General features: G+C 47.0%; 1 protein-coding gene across 1 annotated transcript; it reads left to right on the top strand.

Annotated features, from left to right (window-relative positions):
• The first annotated feature begins 57 nt into the window (after positions 1–57).
• Positions 58–16,985, top strand: SRR (serine racemase). The gene is made up of 8 exons (XM_075263637.1): positions 58–157; positions 2,011–2,182; positions 2,804–2,918; positions 5,293–5,396; positions 8,542–8,661; positions 8,734–8,808; positions 14,353–14,562; positions 16,788–16,985. The coding sequence occupies exons 2-8, from the start codon at positions 2,015–2,017 to the stop codon at positions 16,983–16,985; spliced, it is 990 nt and encodes a 329-aa protein (XP_075119738.1). The 5' UTR covers positions 58–157; positions 2,011–2,014.
• The last annotated feature ends 17 nt before the right edge of the window (positions 16,986–17,002 follow it).

The raw sequence follows: 17,002 nt of genomic DNA, 5'->3' as shown, positions 1-17,002 counted from the left end.
CGCCGTACGGAAATAGCAGCTGACGTAGTCACTCTGTACGGACTGTCAGCTGCCTGTGAATGGGGCCGCCATGATGCTGTACGGAAAGAGTCATAGGTCGCTGTGAGGTGACATGCGCAGTTGCTGTTGTCCCCTGGCTAGGTGCTGGAGTTTTGAGGTGAGACTATAGAGCTATAACCACAACCAGATAGAATCGGCCATTATAGGACATGAGATATCTCCTTGTGGTCATTCTAGTCGTACATAGCTGCAGCTGCCTGATGACAACCAATATAACTGCACTTCAGCTGTAGACAGAAGTTGTCACACAGTTTCTACAGATTTCAGAATGGCGGCATATACATCACATACAGGGCCGGCTCCTGGCTTGTGTGGGCCCTTGGCAACAGGATTTCAGTGGCCCAACTTTTCTTATGGAGCAGCGCATGCGCTCCGCAGCAAGAAAACAACAACCAAAATTGGGTGTAATACAGTCCAATCCATACAAGTAGATAAAACCTGTGCAGATGTTGGAAAGTAAAGAGGAATGTGAGTCGTACATCTGCGCCAGGTTACTTCTTGTTTTCCGCCCCCCGACTCACGGTGGTGGATACAGAACATAGTGGCGTAACTACCGGGGTAGCGGCTGCCAGAGGGCCCGGGACATTAGGGGCCCAGCGACAGCTGCTACTGCTGTGGTTTTTGGGTTTTTTAAATAGACCCTATTTACTTATCGATCCTGGCAGGGCGTCATGTCAAAAGTTTGCCACGGGCCCCCGCCAATCCTAGTTACGTCACTGACAGAACATCAGCATGTCTGTGCAGCTTTACCACTGATTACGCCCAATTGAATGAGTCTAACCAGTGAAGAGTCCCAAGCCAAGGCCCCCAAATCAGCTGCGGCAAGATCCCGCAGTACACTTTTTTTTTCCAGCTTCCTGCTCCAATTAGTTTCAATGGGACCAATGGGAGTCAGAATGAGGGAGGGATCTGGCACTGATTTAGGGGTGAAATCTGCTGCAAAATCAGCGACATATTCCAACTCGTGAGCACAGCCTGATACTGTTAATAGTGCAATGAACACCTTTATTTGTATTAATAGTAGTGCTCAATGCAGAAACTGAGTGGACCCCCACAGATACGTCTATATATATATAGACGTGACTAACAAAGACAGGGCCCATAGTAAACTTTTGTCTTTATGTCTCCTACATGGTATAACACTCCATTTACACACACTATAAGGTCCCATAGTTGCCCCTTCACACAGTATAATGTCCTATAGCAGACTCTCCACACTATATAACATCCCATAGTGGCCCCTCCACACAATATGTTGTTAAATAGCAGCCCCTGCACACAGTATTATGTCCCATAGTGACCCCTCTACATAGTATAATGTCCCATAGTGGCCCCTGCACACAGTATTATGTCCCATAGTGACCCCTCTACATAGTATAATGTCCCATAGTGGCCCCTGTACATAGTGTTATGTCCCATAGTGACCCCTCCAAACAGTATAATATCACATAGTGGCCCCTGAACACAGTATTATGTCCCATAGTGGCCCCTACAGTGTTCACTACCAAAGAACTATTATTATACTCTGGGGTCTTTTTAGACCCCGGAGTACAATGATCGGAGGCCCAGGGGAGATGAGCGAACATAAAAAAACAATGTTACGCACCTCTGCTGGGCTCTGCACAACTCTAACTTACTAAGTGTTCTGGCCTCCTCAATGATGGCACAGACATCGGTTATGTCAGCTTCATTATCCGTCGTGACACCGGCCGAAAAAGCTTAGTGGGCCCCCTCAGGAGCTTAGGGCCCCAGCACATGCCAGGGTAAGCCGGGTGCTACATTGGAAATGATCACATATAGTCACTAATTATGTATAAAACCTGTGTGACATCACTCTGCTAACATCTCCAAACTGCAGTCCTCTATAATGCATATGTATTTATAATGTGTTCCTGCTTAGACAGACAGTTTTTTTAGGGATTTACTGTGACATCTTATGTTCTATTTCAGGACCATGAATCCCTCATATTGTGTAACGTTAAGAGACGTGCAGGAAGCTCAAGGACGCATCCAAGGTTTAGTCCATACAACTCCAGTCATGACATGTTCCAGTCTGGATGCACTCACTTCACGCAAGTTATTTTTTAAATGTGAATTACTGCAGAAGACTGGCTCATTCAAGGTGGCTTTTCTGTATTTGCTATTTGTTATTATATTTCTACATCATATCATTGCTTGAAATCATAACTCATGCACTTAAAAAGGACCTTTCATGGTTTGGGACACAGGCAGTTCTATATATTGCTGGAAAGCCGACAGTGCGCTGAATTCAGTGCACTGTCAGCTTTCCCGATCTGTGCCCCGGGTAAAGAGCTTTCGGTCCTGGTGTCGTAGCTCTTTACAGTCAGAAGGGCGTTCCTGACAGTCAGTCAGGTACGTGCTCTTTCACAGCAGTGCCTATTGCGCTGTGCTCTGAGACCGGGGAGGAACGTTCCTTCTCTCTGCTCACAGTGCTTGTCCATAGACGAGTATTATCAGGAGGGGAGGGGACTGAGCTGCAAACAGGCCTTGTGATAAGTGGATGTGACAGCAGCTGAACTGGGGGGGGGGGGGGGGTCCTGTGTATCAGACCCAAGGATAGTTCTTCAATATTTAACTGTTGTAAAATCCCTTTAAAGTGGTAGAATGCAATAAATCTAGGGAAACGCAGTGTGTCACTTTAATGAATAATTCATTTGATCCATTTTTTACTTAATTTACTTAAAATACAGGAATTCCATTTAATCTGCTTTTGTTTTTTCAGATTCGAGGTGCATTAAATGCAGTTAAGAGTTTACCATCCGGGACATGTAATGCAGTTGTGACTCACAGCAGTGGTAACCATGGGCAGGCATTGGCTTTAGCAGCAAAAATTATGGGTAATTATTTAAGTAAAACAGTGGAACAGGAAAACTGATCAGGATTGAAGGAAAGATGGATGGCAGCAAGTGCAAGGCAGTTCATGAGGAAATCTGTTTCAGTCTGTCAGAGATCTGACACTGGGATGGAGCTTCTGCTTCCAGCAGGAGGACGGTGCCCTATACATACTGGAACAGTCACACTAGATATTTTAGGAGAAACATTTCAGTGTCTTCGAATGTCTGAGTCACAGATTAGACCATAATCCAATTGACAATCAGTGGCATGACGTGAGGACTGCTGGACAGCAATGCTATCCATTTAACTTGAAGGAGTTGCCTGAAAAAATGGGCTGAAATCCCAGTGTCTGGATTTGCTAAGTTATAGTAACACAACCCGAGAGACACACATTTGTTCTTGCAGCAAAAGATGACTCCACTAAGTATTGACTTTCATGGGGTTAATACTGTACTTAGGCAAGTTCTTCAATTCTTTTGCCTTAAAGGGGTAGTCCTATCTCAAGGATCCTATCTAGACTGCTAGCTTATGTGGATTTAAGACTTTTCCTAAATACATTGCTTCAGCAAAACTGCTTTGTTTGGCCGCTATCTGAGATTATTCGCTTCATTGTTTTCACTGCGTTTCCATAACCAGAGACCTGGCGATGTCCAGGACAAGTGACTTAGATCCCTGCTCTCAGGAGGGGAAGGGAAGCTGAGTGCTGGATGCTTGTATTTCTGAGCTGTTTATCTCTCCGCCCAGGACAAGTGACACAGCTCCCTGCTCTCAGGAGGGAGGGGGAGCTGAGTGCTCATAGCCAGCTTGTATTTCTGAGTTGTTTATCTCTGGCTCTTCCAGATATCAGTCTGCTAATTGAATTTTGCTGATAAGGGCTGAGACAGGGAGTCTGTTACCTCTATATGTGAACACAGACCTAAAACTGAGTTTATTGCAAGCTGACTCTTGGTCCTGTAGCGTGTAAATTTGGGATTCTCATCATCTATCAAATCCAGCTCTGCTACATCAGCTTCATATTGTGCATCTTCCAGTGATACTGTGCTAATTTATTTACAACCATCCCTCATTACTGACTGCAAACATGTACTGCTATGAAGAGAGATAGCAGAGCTGGCTTTGTCACCGACTAAACACACACTATCAGCAAGGGATTCAGGCTTTGCCTGGGAGACAGCAAGTGAAACCCCGCCCACCAATTTTACCAAGAAAACCAGGAAGTGAACAGAGCACACAGCCTGCAAGATGGTGAACAGGCGAGTTGGGAAAACCCCTTTAATTATTGCTTGTGTTACAGTAAAAAAAAAATATATTTTTCATATTCAAAGTGGTTCATATGTCACTCTATTTTTATCTACAGAGATGTATGGGGTATATTTTTTCCGATCAAGCTGTACTTTTTGTGGGCAAAATTTTGGGGTATTCAATTTTTCTACAGAGCCGAAGTATTAAAAAAATGGCATCTCAGGTGCAGTGGTTATTTTTTCACTACGTCACTACGATAACAATTACCGTATGTTTTTTTTTTGTTTTTTTTTTGGGGGGGGGGGGGGGTTGTATGGCTTTAATGGGAAAGGGTCAAGTTAAACTTTTAATATTTAATATTTTTTTTATATAACTATTTTAAAAACTTTTTCAGTCCCTCTAAAGGACTTGAGCTTGTGCTTGTACAATACACTACAATACTTCTGTATAGCAGTATATTGTGTATTTATTGACAAGCTATTACACTATCACTATTGACCATGACATCTGAGGATTTAAGCTTCCTGATTCAGAACTAGTTTCAGTAACCCTTCGTTCACATCTGCGTTTGGTATTCTGTTCGGGGAGACTGCATGGGGCCCCCTGAATGGAATACCAAATGCAGTTGCAAGCGGTGTGCTTGCCACGCGCTGCCCACACGAATGATGCGGACAGGAAAGTAGATTGTGAACTACTTTCCTGTCCGCATGATCCCTGCAGAGATCTGGCGGAAAGCACACGGATCCCATTATAGTCAATGGGTCTGCGTACTTTCACTGCACACCACTTGCAGTTGCGTTCGGTATTCCGTTCGGGGGGTCCTCATGTGGACTCCCCCAAACAGAATACCAACGCAGATGTAAACGAGGCCTTAGCTGCAATAGTGTGGCATAGCCACTACACAGTGTCCAAAGCCATTTGCTTCTGGTTTCCATACACTGTACTCTAAACAAATTGGGGATGGGGATACAGAGTAGTGGGCCTAGGGTAATAATAACGACCTAGTTTGTTCTTTCAATATCTAGTGTTGGAAAATCCCTTTTTGTTCTACCTACGACTATATGGGTTTACTATGGGTACTCCGCTATCCTTTATAGACAAGTTCTAAGTAATACTACTCATTTTATCTTTTAGGTATCCCTGCACATGTGGTAGTTCCAACCACAGCAGCAAAATGTAAGAAATCTGCAATCCTTGGGTATGGTGCATTCATTGTGGACTGTGAACCGACAGACGAGGTAACCAGGAGGTGCTTATTGACATCTTGTAGAACAGGGGTCAGCAATAGAGATGAGTGAGTACTGTTCGGATCAGCCGATCCAAACAGCACGCTCCATAGAAATGAATGGATGCACCTGGTACTTCCGCTTTGACGGCGGCCGGCCGGTCCATTCATTTCTATGCGGGCGTGCTGTTCGGATCGGCTGATCCGAACAGTACTTGCTCATTTCTAGTCAGCAACCATCAGCACTTCAGCTGCTGTGAAATGACAGCTCCCAACATGCTCCCCTTACTTCCATGGGAGGTCCAAGAACAGCAGAGCAAGTATGCATGCTGGGAGCTGTAGTTTTACAACAGTTGGAGTGCCGAAGGTTCCCTACCCCTGTTTTAGAGGTTAGCTTTAGACATAGTTAACACTACGATTGCATGATATAATATAAGAGAGCTATGTAGTTCAACCAGATCTTAATGTGGTGGTATTGTAGTGTCAGTACAACAGTAATATATTAAAAATCAATCTATTTACTCAAAAGTTAAAAGCAATGCTGTGCATAAGATATACAGTCATGGCCAAAAGTTATGAGAATGATACAAATATTAATTTTTACAAAGTCTACTGCTTCAGTTTTTCTAATGGCAATTTTCATATACTCCAGAATGTTATAAAGAGTGATCAGCTTAACAGCAATTACTTGCAAAGTGAATATTTGCTTAGAAAATGAACTTTATCCCCCAAAACACATTTCAACATCATTGCAGCCCTGCCTTAAAAGGAACAGCTAACATCGTTTCAGTGATTGCTCCATTAACACAGTGTTAATGTGGGTGTTGATGAGGACAGGGCTGGAGATCAATCTGTCATGATTAAGTAAGAATGACACCACTGGACACTTTAAAAGGAGGCTGGTGCTTGGCATCATTGTTTCTCTTCTGTTAACCATGGTTATCTCTAAAGAAACACGTGCAGTCATCATTGCACTGCACAAAAATGGCCTAACAGGGAAGAGTATCGCAGCTAGAAAGATTGCACCTCAGTCAACAATCTATCGCATCATCAAGAACTTCAAGGAGAGTGGTTCCATTGTTGGCAAAAAGACTCCAGGGCGCCCAAGAAAGACCAGCAAGCGCCAGGACCGTCTCTTAAAAGTGTTTCAGCTGCGGGATCGGGCTACCAGCAGTGCAGAGCTTGCTCAGGAATGGCAGCAGGCAGGTGTGAGTGCATCTGCATGCACTGTGAGGCAGAGACTCTTGAAGTAAGGCCTGGTCACAAGGAGGGCAGCAAAGAAGCCACTTCTCTCCAGAAAAAACATCAGGGACAGACTGATATTCTGCAAAAGGTACAGGGAGTGGACTGCTGAGGACTGGGGTAAAGTCATTTTCTCTGATGAATCCCCTTTTCGATTGTTTGGGACATCTGGAAAACAGCTTATTCGGAGAAGACGAGGTGAGCGCTACCACCAGTCTTGTCTCATGCCAACTGTAAAGCATCCTGAAACCATTCATGTGTGGGGTTGCTTCTCAGCCAATGGAATCAGCTGTCTCACAGTCTTGCCTAAAAAACACAGCCATGAATAAAGAATGGTACCAGAATGTCCTCCAAGATCAACTTCTCCTAACCGTCCAAGAGCAGTTTGGCGATCCACAATGCCTTTTCCAGCATGATGGAGCACCTTGTCATAAAGCAAAGGTGATAACTAAATGGCTCAGGGAACAAAACATAGAGATTTGGGGTCCATGGCCTGGAAACTCCCCAGATCTTAATCCCATTGAGAACTTGTGGTCAATCATCAAGAGACGGGTGGACAAACAAAAACCTACAAATTCTGCAAGCATTGATTGTGCAAGAATGGACTGCTATCAGTCAGGATTTGGTCCAGAAGTTGATTGAGAGCATGCCAGGGAGAATTGCAGAGGTCCTGAAGAAGAAGGGTCAACACTGCAAATACTGACTTGCTGCATTAACTCATTCTAACTGTCAATATAAGCTTTTGTTACTCATAATATGATTGCAATTATATTTCTGTATGTGATAAAAACATCTGACAAACACACATAAAAACCAGAGGACAGCAGATCATGTGAAAATAGAAGATTTGTGTCATTCTCAAAACTTTTGGCCATGACTGTACTATAATCCAAGCATCGATGTAAGGCGCGCTCTCCCTCTTGCGTATTTCAGATTTTTTTGCAGTTCACCTAGTATTAAAGGAGATGTTTACCAGGCAGTTTTGGATGGCTCTATACATTGTGCATGTGGCATTACTATAGCTTTGCTTCCATTGAAGTGAATAGGAGTTGAACTCTAAGGGTAAGTTCAGACGGAGTTTTGTGGTCCAGAACCCATGGCGGAGGCCGCCTCAGGTTCCGGACCAAAAACTGGGTAGCTGCGACTGAAAGCCGGTGCACTGCATCAGCATCCAGCCGCACACTCCGCTCCGGATTAGGCCCAATGAATGGGCCTTGTCCGGAGGAGGGAGTGTCTTCAGCACAAATTGCGAGGTGAATGGGCCTGAAGAATGAGCTCCTGGAAAAAGCTCCTGAGCAGCTCCCATTGATTTCAATGGGAGACGTCTTTTTGGTCAGGATTTTAAAGCGGATACGGCCTCAAAATCCTGACCAAAATACTGTGTGTGAACTTATCTTAAGGCCGGATTCACACAGGGATTTTTGGTCCGGAACTTGAGGCGGAGGCTGCCTCAGGGTCCGGTCTACAATGCAGCTGGTGCAACTGCAGTGCACTGGCATCCAGTCGCGCACTCCGCTCCGGATTAGGCCCAAATGAATGGGCCTAGTCGGGAGGGAGTGTCTTCAGGTGGATTTGCGAGGCAACTCCACCTGAAGTATGAGCATGTCGCTTCTTTTTCTAGGAGCCGGAACAAACGGCTCCCGGAAAAAAAGACCTGACCGTCTTTTTTATCAGGATTTCGAGGCAGATACAGCCTCAAAATCCTCACCAAAATACCCGTGTGAACTCAGCCTAATACTCCAGCCCTACCAATATTCAATGTATGGCGTCATTTACTTCCAACTCCATACACAGTTTAGAAATGTGCCTAGTTGCAGACCTGAACTGGGATAGGTCTGGTTGAACGTTTTTATGTTTCCACAAACCATATCAATGTGATAAAACAAAATTTATGATTTTGTTTTGTTTTGCCCAAGTCCCGAATTGAAGTGGCTGCGAGGACAGTACAGAAGACCGGAGGTGTTTTGATTCATCCAAATCAGGACCCAGCTGTCATTGCAGGTCAAGGGACCATCGGCCTTGAAGTCATACAACAGGTTAACCTATAGAAAAAGCACATTGCACTTTTTATGATGTAATGTAGTTTTGTAATGTAAGTTGTGTTTCAGGTCCCAGGACTGGAGGCCTTGGTGATACCTGTGGGAGGTGGTGGCATGTTGGCTGGAATAGCTGTTGCTGTTAAGGTGAGGAAGTAGTTTTGATGATTCTATTAATGATCTAAATACTAAAATACCCCAAATTTACACTCATACGGCATGATCTTAACTGCAAGTACCTGTCTCTTCTTGATAATGGCCATAGGGGTCACCGTCCTATTGCAAAGTGTGTTCAGAGTGGTTACTATAGCATCTGTTCAGTATACATATGGATGAATGCTTGGCTAGCAGGTACCAACACAAATAATTGTTTTCTGTCTCTATATAGCAAGGTTGGACAGATTGATTTCTAGGCCTCCAAACCATGTCACCAGAAAGTGACACCAGCTCATCGAATATAGTCACAATTAAAAAATGTATTTAAGGCTGGAGGCTCCATGGGACGGAAACGCTGCAATTTAAATCGCAGCGTTTTACAGTACAGGCAAAGTGGATGGGATTCTAGCGAATCCCATGCCCACGCTGCGATTTCCAAAACCGTTGCGGTTTTGGAAATCCCAGTATGTCAATAATACCTACGGAAACGCCAGCGGTTTCCCCATAGGCATAATTGTAACAGAAAGTCTGCGAAGGAAAACTGACATTTGTCTCATATTTACATATGTGACTAAAAATAAGGCAAAACATCATCTCCCAGCTCTCCATAGACTGGCTTCTTACATAAACAAATGTGACCATCAACAGCATCAAATATCTGTATTACAGAACAGTTTGCAGCGGGTTTACTTAGCTTAAGACTAGATCTGGACATAGCCAGGAGATAGAAAGATTATGAATGATAATCTGTTTTCCCTTAGCCCAAACAGCAGCACAACTGGGGTATTCCTGCCGCTAATGAGCTGTTAGGACAGGTGGAATTTTTAATTACCTAACAGCTTTTGACCCCTATAAGAGGCCGGAAGACCTGCTCCTCCCTTGTGTTAGTAACAAGTATGATATACAGAGAGCAATTTATGCCAAGAGCTACACACACATACACAAAATCTGTACAACAGTACCTCCTAGGGAGGGAGCCTTGTGCTGCTGTTTGGGCTAAGGGAAAACAGATTATCATTCATAATCTTTCTTTCCCCCTACACCCAACAGCAGCACAACTGGGGATTTAGCAAGTATTGTTTCCCCTAGGGCGGGTCCTCCTGGCAGGCTGATGCCAAGACGGAGTGCCCAAACGCTGTAGCATCGGCCGTACGCCAGTCCAATCTGTAGTGTTTGGCAAAAGTCAGCTGTGAGCTCCATGAGGCTGCAGCACATATCTGGTCTAGAGAGAGGAACCGTGTCTCTGCCCATGATGTCGCCACTGCTCGGGTGGCATGGGCTCGTAAGAAATCTGGAACAGGAAGATTCTGGGCCCGAAGGGAACAGCTGATAGCTTCTCTGATCCATCTCGACAGGGTTACCTTTGATGCTTTAGCGCCTCTATTGTGGCCAAACACATTAAAGGGATTCTACCACTAAAACACCTTTTTTTCTAGTTACCACGTCGGAATAGCCTTTAGAAAGGCTATTCGTCTCTTACCTGTGGAAGTGCTCTCCGCCGCGCCGTTCGTTCAAAATACCGGTTTGTACCGGTATGCTAATGAGTTCTCTCGCAGCGATGGGGGCGTCCCCATCGCAGGAGCAGCGATGGGGGCGTCCCCATTGCAGCTCGAAAACTCACCGCAGCGCCGCCTCTCTGGTCTTCGGTGTCCTTCCCTTGCTTCTTCAGCGTACTGTCGGACGCCTGCGCAGTACGCTCTGTTCGACGAAGATTGCTGAACGTACTGCGCATGCGCGAAATTGCGATCCCAGCCATAGTGCGGGCACCGAACTTTTGCGCATGCGCAGTACGTTCGGCAATCTTCGCCGAACAGAGAGCATACTGCGCAGGCGTCCGACAGACGCTGAAGAGGCAAGGGGAGGACACCGGAGAGGCGGCGCTGCGGTGAGTTTTCGAGCTGCAATGGGGACGCCCCCATCGCTGCTCCTGCGATGGGGACGCCCCCATCGCTGCTCCTGCGATGGGGACGCCCCCATCGCTGCGAGACAACTAATTAGCATACCGGTACAAACCGGTATTTTGAACGAACGGCGCGGCGGAGAGCACTTCCACAGGTAAGAGACGAATAGCCTTTTTAAAGGCTATTCCGACGTGGTAACTAGAAAAAAAAGTGTTTTAGTGGTAGAATCCCTTTAACCAGAAGATTCTCTGATCTTCGGAATGGTGCTGTACGGTCTAGGTAAATACGTAGTGCTCTTACCAGATCCAGTGTGTGTAGCTTCTCCTCCTGCTCCGTAGCAGGAGAGGGAAAGAAGCCCGGTAGGGTGATCACTTGATTGGTGTTCTGAAGTGTTGGTACCTTTGGCAAAAATCCCGGAACGAACCTTAGCTGTACCCTGTCAGGGAAGAAGGTTATGAAAGGTTCGGAGGCCGCTAGGGCCTGCAATTCGCCAACCCTCTTGGCGGAGGTTATTGCCAGCAGGAAAGTCACCTTAAATGACAGGTTCTTCCAGTCCACTTCAGATAATGGTTCGAAGGGGGGGCGCACATAGCCCTTGTAGAACCGCGGCCAGGTCCCACCTGGGGACAGGGGGCCGTACCTGGGGGCGGAGCCTGGCAGCCCCCCTAAGGAACTGTTTGACAAGAGGATCTTGTGATAACCATGTCTCCAGGAGAGCAGATAGAGCTGACACTTGAACCTTGAGGGTGGCAGGTGCTAGTCCTCTCTCCAGGCCGTTCTGTAAGAACTCTAGGACTGCATCTCTGTCTGGATCGCGGTGGCTGCCTGTACACCAATCTCGGAATATCCGGGCGATCCTTTGGTAGCTCTGATTGGTTGCCTCTGCTCTTGAATGGGCTAAGGTACTTAGCACTCCCTGGGACAATCCTCTGTCTGTGCGTATGGCGCGGTTAACCTCCAGGCAGTGAGGTTGAATTTGTCTAGGCCCAGGCACGGCCGACTGTTCAGTGACACCAGGTTCCTGACTGGTGGAAGCCTCCAGTAGTTCCCCCGACTCATAAGGATAAGGTCGGTGAACCATGCCCTTTTTGGCCAGAACGGCATGATCACTATTGCCGAAGTCTGGGCCTGCCTGAATTTCGCCAATACCTTTGGGATCATTGGGATGGGAAGGAACACGTATGCCAGTTCGAACCTCCATGGTATTGACAGGGCATCCACAGCCAAAGGGTTGTCTTCCCGGTACAGGGAGCAAAACCTTTCTACTTTGGCATTGTGTTGGGTGGCCATCAGATCCACCTCGGGGAGACCCCACCTCCTGGTCAGGTAGTGGAAGATGTCCTGATTCAAGGAACATTCGCCTGCGGTCGGCCGGCCTCTGCTGAGTTGATCCGCTAGGATGTTCAGGCGGCCCTAGATATGTACCGCGGCCAGCTGGGAGAGGTTCCGTTCTGCCCAGTAGAAGATCAGGTTGGTGACTTGCATGAGCGAGGGGGACCTGGTTCCTCCTTGCTTGTTGATACAGTGGACTGTCGTCAGATTGCCTGATCTTACTTTGACCGCTTTCCCTCGTAGAAGTGGTGCAAATGACAGAAGGGCTCGATGAACTGCGGTAAGCTCACGCCAGTTGGATGAGTGCGTCCTCTCCCGCTGATTCCATGTACCTTGAACCGGGGTCTCCCCCAGATGAGCTCCCCAGCCTGTGAGGAAGGCATCTGTAGTCAACAGGGTCCAGGCGGGCTGGACCGAGGACTTCCCATCTCGCAGATGGGTCCACCAGGGCAAGGTTTGCCGGGTGCTGATGGTTAACTGGATTGGCTTCTGTAAACCTGAAGGACTGTGATTCCAGACTCTCAAGATCTCGTTCTGTAGAGGGCGCATATGCCATAGGGCCCAAGGAACTGCATCTAGGGTAGCGGACATCAATCCAAGGACCTTCATAGCCGTCCTGATGGTGACCTTCCGTGTAGAAGACAAATGATGTACTGCCCGAGCAATTTTCCTTTTGCGAGGAGAGGGTAGAGAGACCGTCATGTTGAGAGAGTCTAGAATAAGTCCCAGGAACTGAACTCGTGTTGATGGCACCATTACTGACTTCTGCCAGTTTACCAGCCACCCCAGCTTGTCTAGTAGAGCTACGACGGTCTGCACCTGCGTGGTAAGAACCTCCTTTGAATGAGCCTTCAGAAGCCAGTCGTCCAGGTACGGGACTATGGATATGCCTTGAAGGCGCAGGGCGGCAGCGACCGGAGCTATGACCTTTGTGAAGGTGTGGGGGGCGGAGGATATGCCGAATGGGAGGGCTGCGAACTGGAAGTGCGCCTCTTTCCCGTCTAGGTATACGGCAATCCTTAGGAACTTTCGGTGTGCCGGAAAGATGGGTACGTGGAGGTAGGCATCCTTCAGGTCCAGAGTGACGAAGTGATCTCCAGGGCGCATGAAAGGTAGCACTGACCTGATGGTCTCCATCGAAACCGCAGCCTGCGGATAAAGCGATTCAGATACCTGAGATCGATGATCATACACCTCTCGCCTGATAACTTGGGGACCAAGAAGACTGGAGAATAGATGCCTGTGCCTTGATCTGCGCGAGGAACCACCTCCAGCGCGGCTTTGTCCACGTACTCCTGAATCAATTTCTCCAGATGAAGTTGTTTGGGGCCCTGAAGAGGGCGGGTTCTTACCATCTTCTCTGGCGGCTGGGCAACAAAATTAATTTTGTAGCCTTCCTGGATCGTCTGGATGACCCAGGGGTCCCAAATATTCTGGCGCCAGGCATCCACATAGTGGGAAAGACGGCCACCCACCCCGGGGGCGAGGAGAGGGGAGGTAGGGTGGAAGGATTAGAAGGAGGTGCCCTTACGTTTACGAGAGGAGCCCCGACCTCTACCTGATCGTCGCTGGCCTCTAGTTCCTCTTCTGGAGGTGCCTCTTCCTCGAAAGGAGGGACTCCGACCTTCAAGGGGCTGTGGCAAATTCTTGCCTTTGGAGTCGGCCAGAGTTTCCATAATCCGGTCGAGCTCCCTCCCGAACAGCCGTCCCGGCTCAAAGGGGAGACCACACAGGCTATTCTTGGAGGTGAGGTCAGGACGAGTAGGGCGGCGGACCCGGGGAACCAAAAAAAAAAACGGTTCCCAGGAGAAAGGGTCCTAGCCGCGCAGGGAAGCCCGGCTCCGGCGTGGCAGCACTCCAGGCGCACGCATGAGCCGGCGGGCTCCCCCGGCGGGGGAGGAAGCAGCAGAGGCTCAGAAGAGCAAAAAGAAAGGAAAAATATAGCAAAGTCTTCCGCTTGTCAGGTAAGAAGGAGGGGGGTGAGAGAGTAGCAGACCCCTATGAGAGGTCAGAACCGCTGCTCCCCCTACCACCTGTCCTGTCCTACAGGACAGAAAAAAACACAAGGGAGGAGCAGGTCTTCCGGCCTCTTATAGGGGTCAAAAGCTGTTAGGTAATTAAAAATTCCACCTGTCCTAACAGCTCATTAGGGGCAGGAATACCCCAGTTGTGCTGCTGTTGGGCGTAGGGGGAAAAGGGGGTAAATTGTGAGTTATTAACACTTTAGGGGTTTTATGCTTACAGACACAGACTGAATTTCTTATACATGGTAGCTTACTCTTCCATGGTCTTTGGTTCACAGGCAATTAAACCAGAAGTAAAAATATTTGCGGCAGAACCTCTTAATGCAGATGACTGCTACCGCTCGAAGATGAAAGGTGTTCTGACTCCTAATCCTCAGCCTCCAATCACCATAGCTGATGGTGTGAAGACAAGCATTGGACCAAACACCTGGCCTGTTATACGGGACCTAGTGGATGATGTGTTTGTTGTCACTGAAGAGGAGATCAAGGTAACCACTAAGGGCCCGTGCACATTTTAGCATAATACACGTGTACAGAATAACACTTCCGTTGACTTCAATGAATTTTTTCTACACGTGGAAAAAACGCGTCAAAATATGCACCGCGTTTTTTGACATGTTTTTTTTACACGTGTTAAAAATGTCATTGAAGTCAATGGGAGTGTTATTCTACACACGTGTATTATGCTAGAATGCGCCCGCGTTAACTCCGTGTGTACGAACCCTAAAAGTCACTGTAAAGCCAGTGCAACTCTGTGCTCACTGGTGAACTCCCTTCCTAGCAGACCTAGGTGGTGCTATCCGTGTGCGCCCCTGTCTTTTTAAGAATATGTTCTCACCGTCTATACCTTGTCAGTCTGTATCTATTTAAATTAGCTTCCCTCGTCCCTTTTTAACTGAGCAATTTGTTCATTTTCTTGTTCTGATGCTTGTCTGCTGTTTTATGTTAGGTGTTTTGTCTGCGCTCCATTTATGCAAGTCCTGTTGGCCTGTTATTTCTGTTTCTGCTATCTATTTGCTTTGGGCTTCTGTTGCAGCCTTATGTCCTGCTGTGGATTCCTGTTTTTGACCCGTCTAAAATCTGTAAGTTCTGCCCTGTATCCTTTCAGTTGTTAGCCTGTATATGCATTGTCTATCCTCTCTTCAACCAGTCCTGACCTGCCTGGACAGCGGCTACCAAACAGTGGCCACCTCAGGAGGTAGTGACCTGGCAGACTCCCCAGAACAAAGAGCATAGAACACATGGGAGTTAAATGGTGAAAAGTGGGAGCCTGCTACATTGAACCAAGTGCCTTGACAGTATATCAGGAGAGGGACTCCACATTATACTGATCCACTATATGCATGCTAGAAGTCCCTGCCTCCCAGTGTCATCCTAGCCGTACCGTAAACGGTAGCAAGGGGTGAAACAGAATGTAGCCTAAGAGGTGGCCTCAAACCTAAGCCGTTTGGAAGCACGATGGGTCCATTATCTGTTGACTATATGTATATATACACCCAGTGGATTACCTCCACCTCAGTGTTCCCTTGACAAGGCATGTCTTCAGAGTACAATTGTCAGTGCATCAGGCCAGTTTCAGAGAGCTGTATTACATCCATAGGACCTGGACCCACTGTGATTCAACTGAGCCTGTGGGAGACTGGTTGTAAAACTAATCTTTAGGTTAAGTTATCCACAAACACAAGTATGGCATCCTTTCAGCAGTGGCAAGTTTAAGTTATGGATATATTTTAGACTTCTGAACAAAACTTTAGGCAGTACATGAAGGCAGCAATTCTACGTTTACTATACAGGACCAATGAATTAGTATTTAGTTACACAGACATCAAGAAAATGGACATGACTATCTTTAAAGAGGACTTTTCATCAGATTGGGCACAGGCAGTTCCATATACTGCTGGAAAGCCGACAGTGTGTTGAATTCAGCGCACTGTCGGCTTTCCCGATTTGTGCCCCGGGTAAAGCGCTATCGGTGCCGGTACCGTAGCGCTTTACAGTCAGAAGGGCATTCCTGACAGTCAGTCAGGAACGTCCTTCTCCACAGCAGCGCCGGTAGCGCTGTACAGTGTGAGCGGGGAGGAACGCATTCCTCCCCGCTCACACTGTACAGTGCGATACACGCTGCTGTGGAGAAGGACGTTCCTGACACAGTCAGAAACGCCCTTCCGACTGTAAAGCGCTACAGTACCGGGACCGATAGAGCTTTACCCGGGGCACAGATCGGGAAAGCCCATTCTTAGGATAGATCACCGTTTTTCAAATTCTTTGACCTCCATTGTTTTACCTGAATGGCCCCCTACATTGTTTACACATGCAGAGCAGCCCACGTATACCCGCAGCTGGGTCTGCTACTGAAGCTTGTCCATTTCAAGATGTACTGCGGCCCCGCCATTGCACGGACCATTGAATGTTTAACAGTCTGTGACCAAAAATAAATAAGTAAATTATTTGCAAGGTGTGACCTGAGCCTGAAGGTGGAAATACAGAGATACAGATGATAAAGAGATATATCTCATGCTGTAGGTAAAAAAAAAAAAAAAAATGGAAAAAAAAACACAAAAGACATATGTTGGTAAAACATCAGAGTTCCTCTTTAATTCTTGGCACAGAGTACACGATGGTCATTTTTATTTTAAATAATTTGGAAGGTCTGTATGTTGATATCCTCCATCAGAATGGACAGACACTTGTAGTCTCTTTTTGTTCATTACAGAGTGCTACACGGTTAATATGGGAGAGGATGAAACTTCTGGTGGAGCCCACCGCTGGCCTGGGGTTAGCTGCCATTCTCTCCAGGCGATTTCAGGAGAAAGCAGGAGATATACACAACATTGGTGTAGTACTATGTGGCGGTAATGTAGACCTCAGCAGCATGGGCTGGCTAATAGAGCCTTCAATGAACAGCAGCTGAAATGGGGACGTTTGTTT

Source organism: Leptodactylus fuscus, chromosome 2, assembly GCF_031893055.1.
Source record: "Leptodactylus fuscus isolate aLepFus1 chromosome 2, aLepFus1.hap2, whole genome shotgun sequence".
Lineage (NCBI taxonomy): Eukaryota > Metazoa > Chordata > Amphibia > Anura > Leptodactylidae > Leptodactylus > Leptodactylus fuscus.
This window is presented reverse-complemented; position numbering and strand designations above follow the sequence as displayed.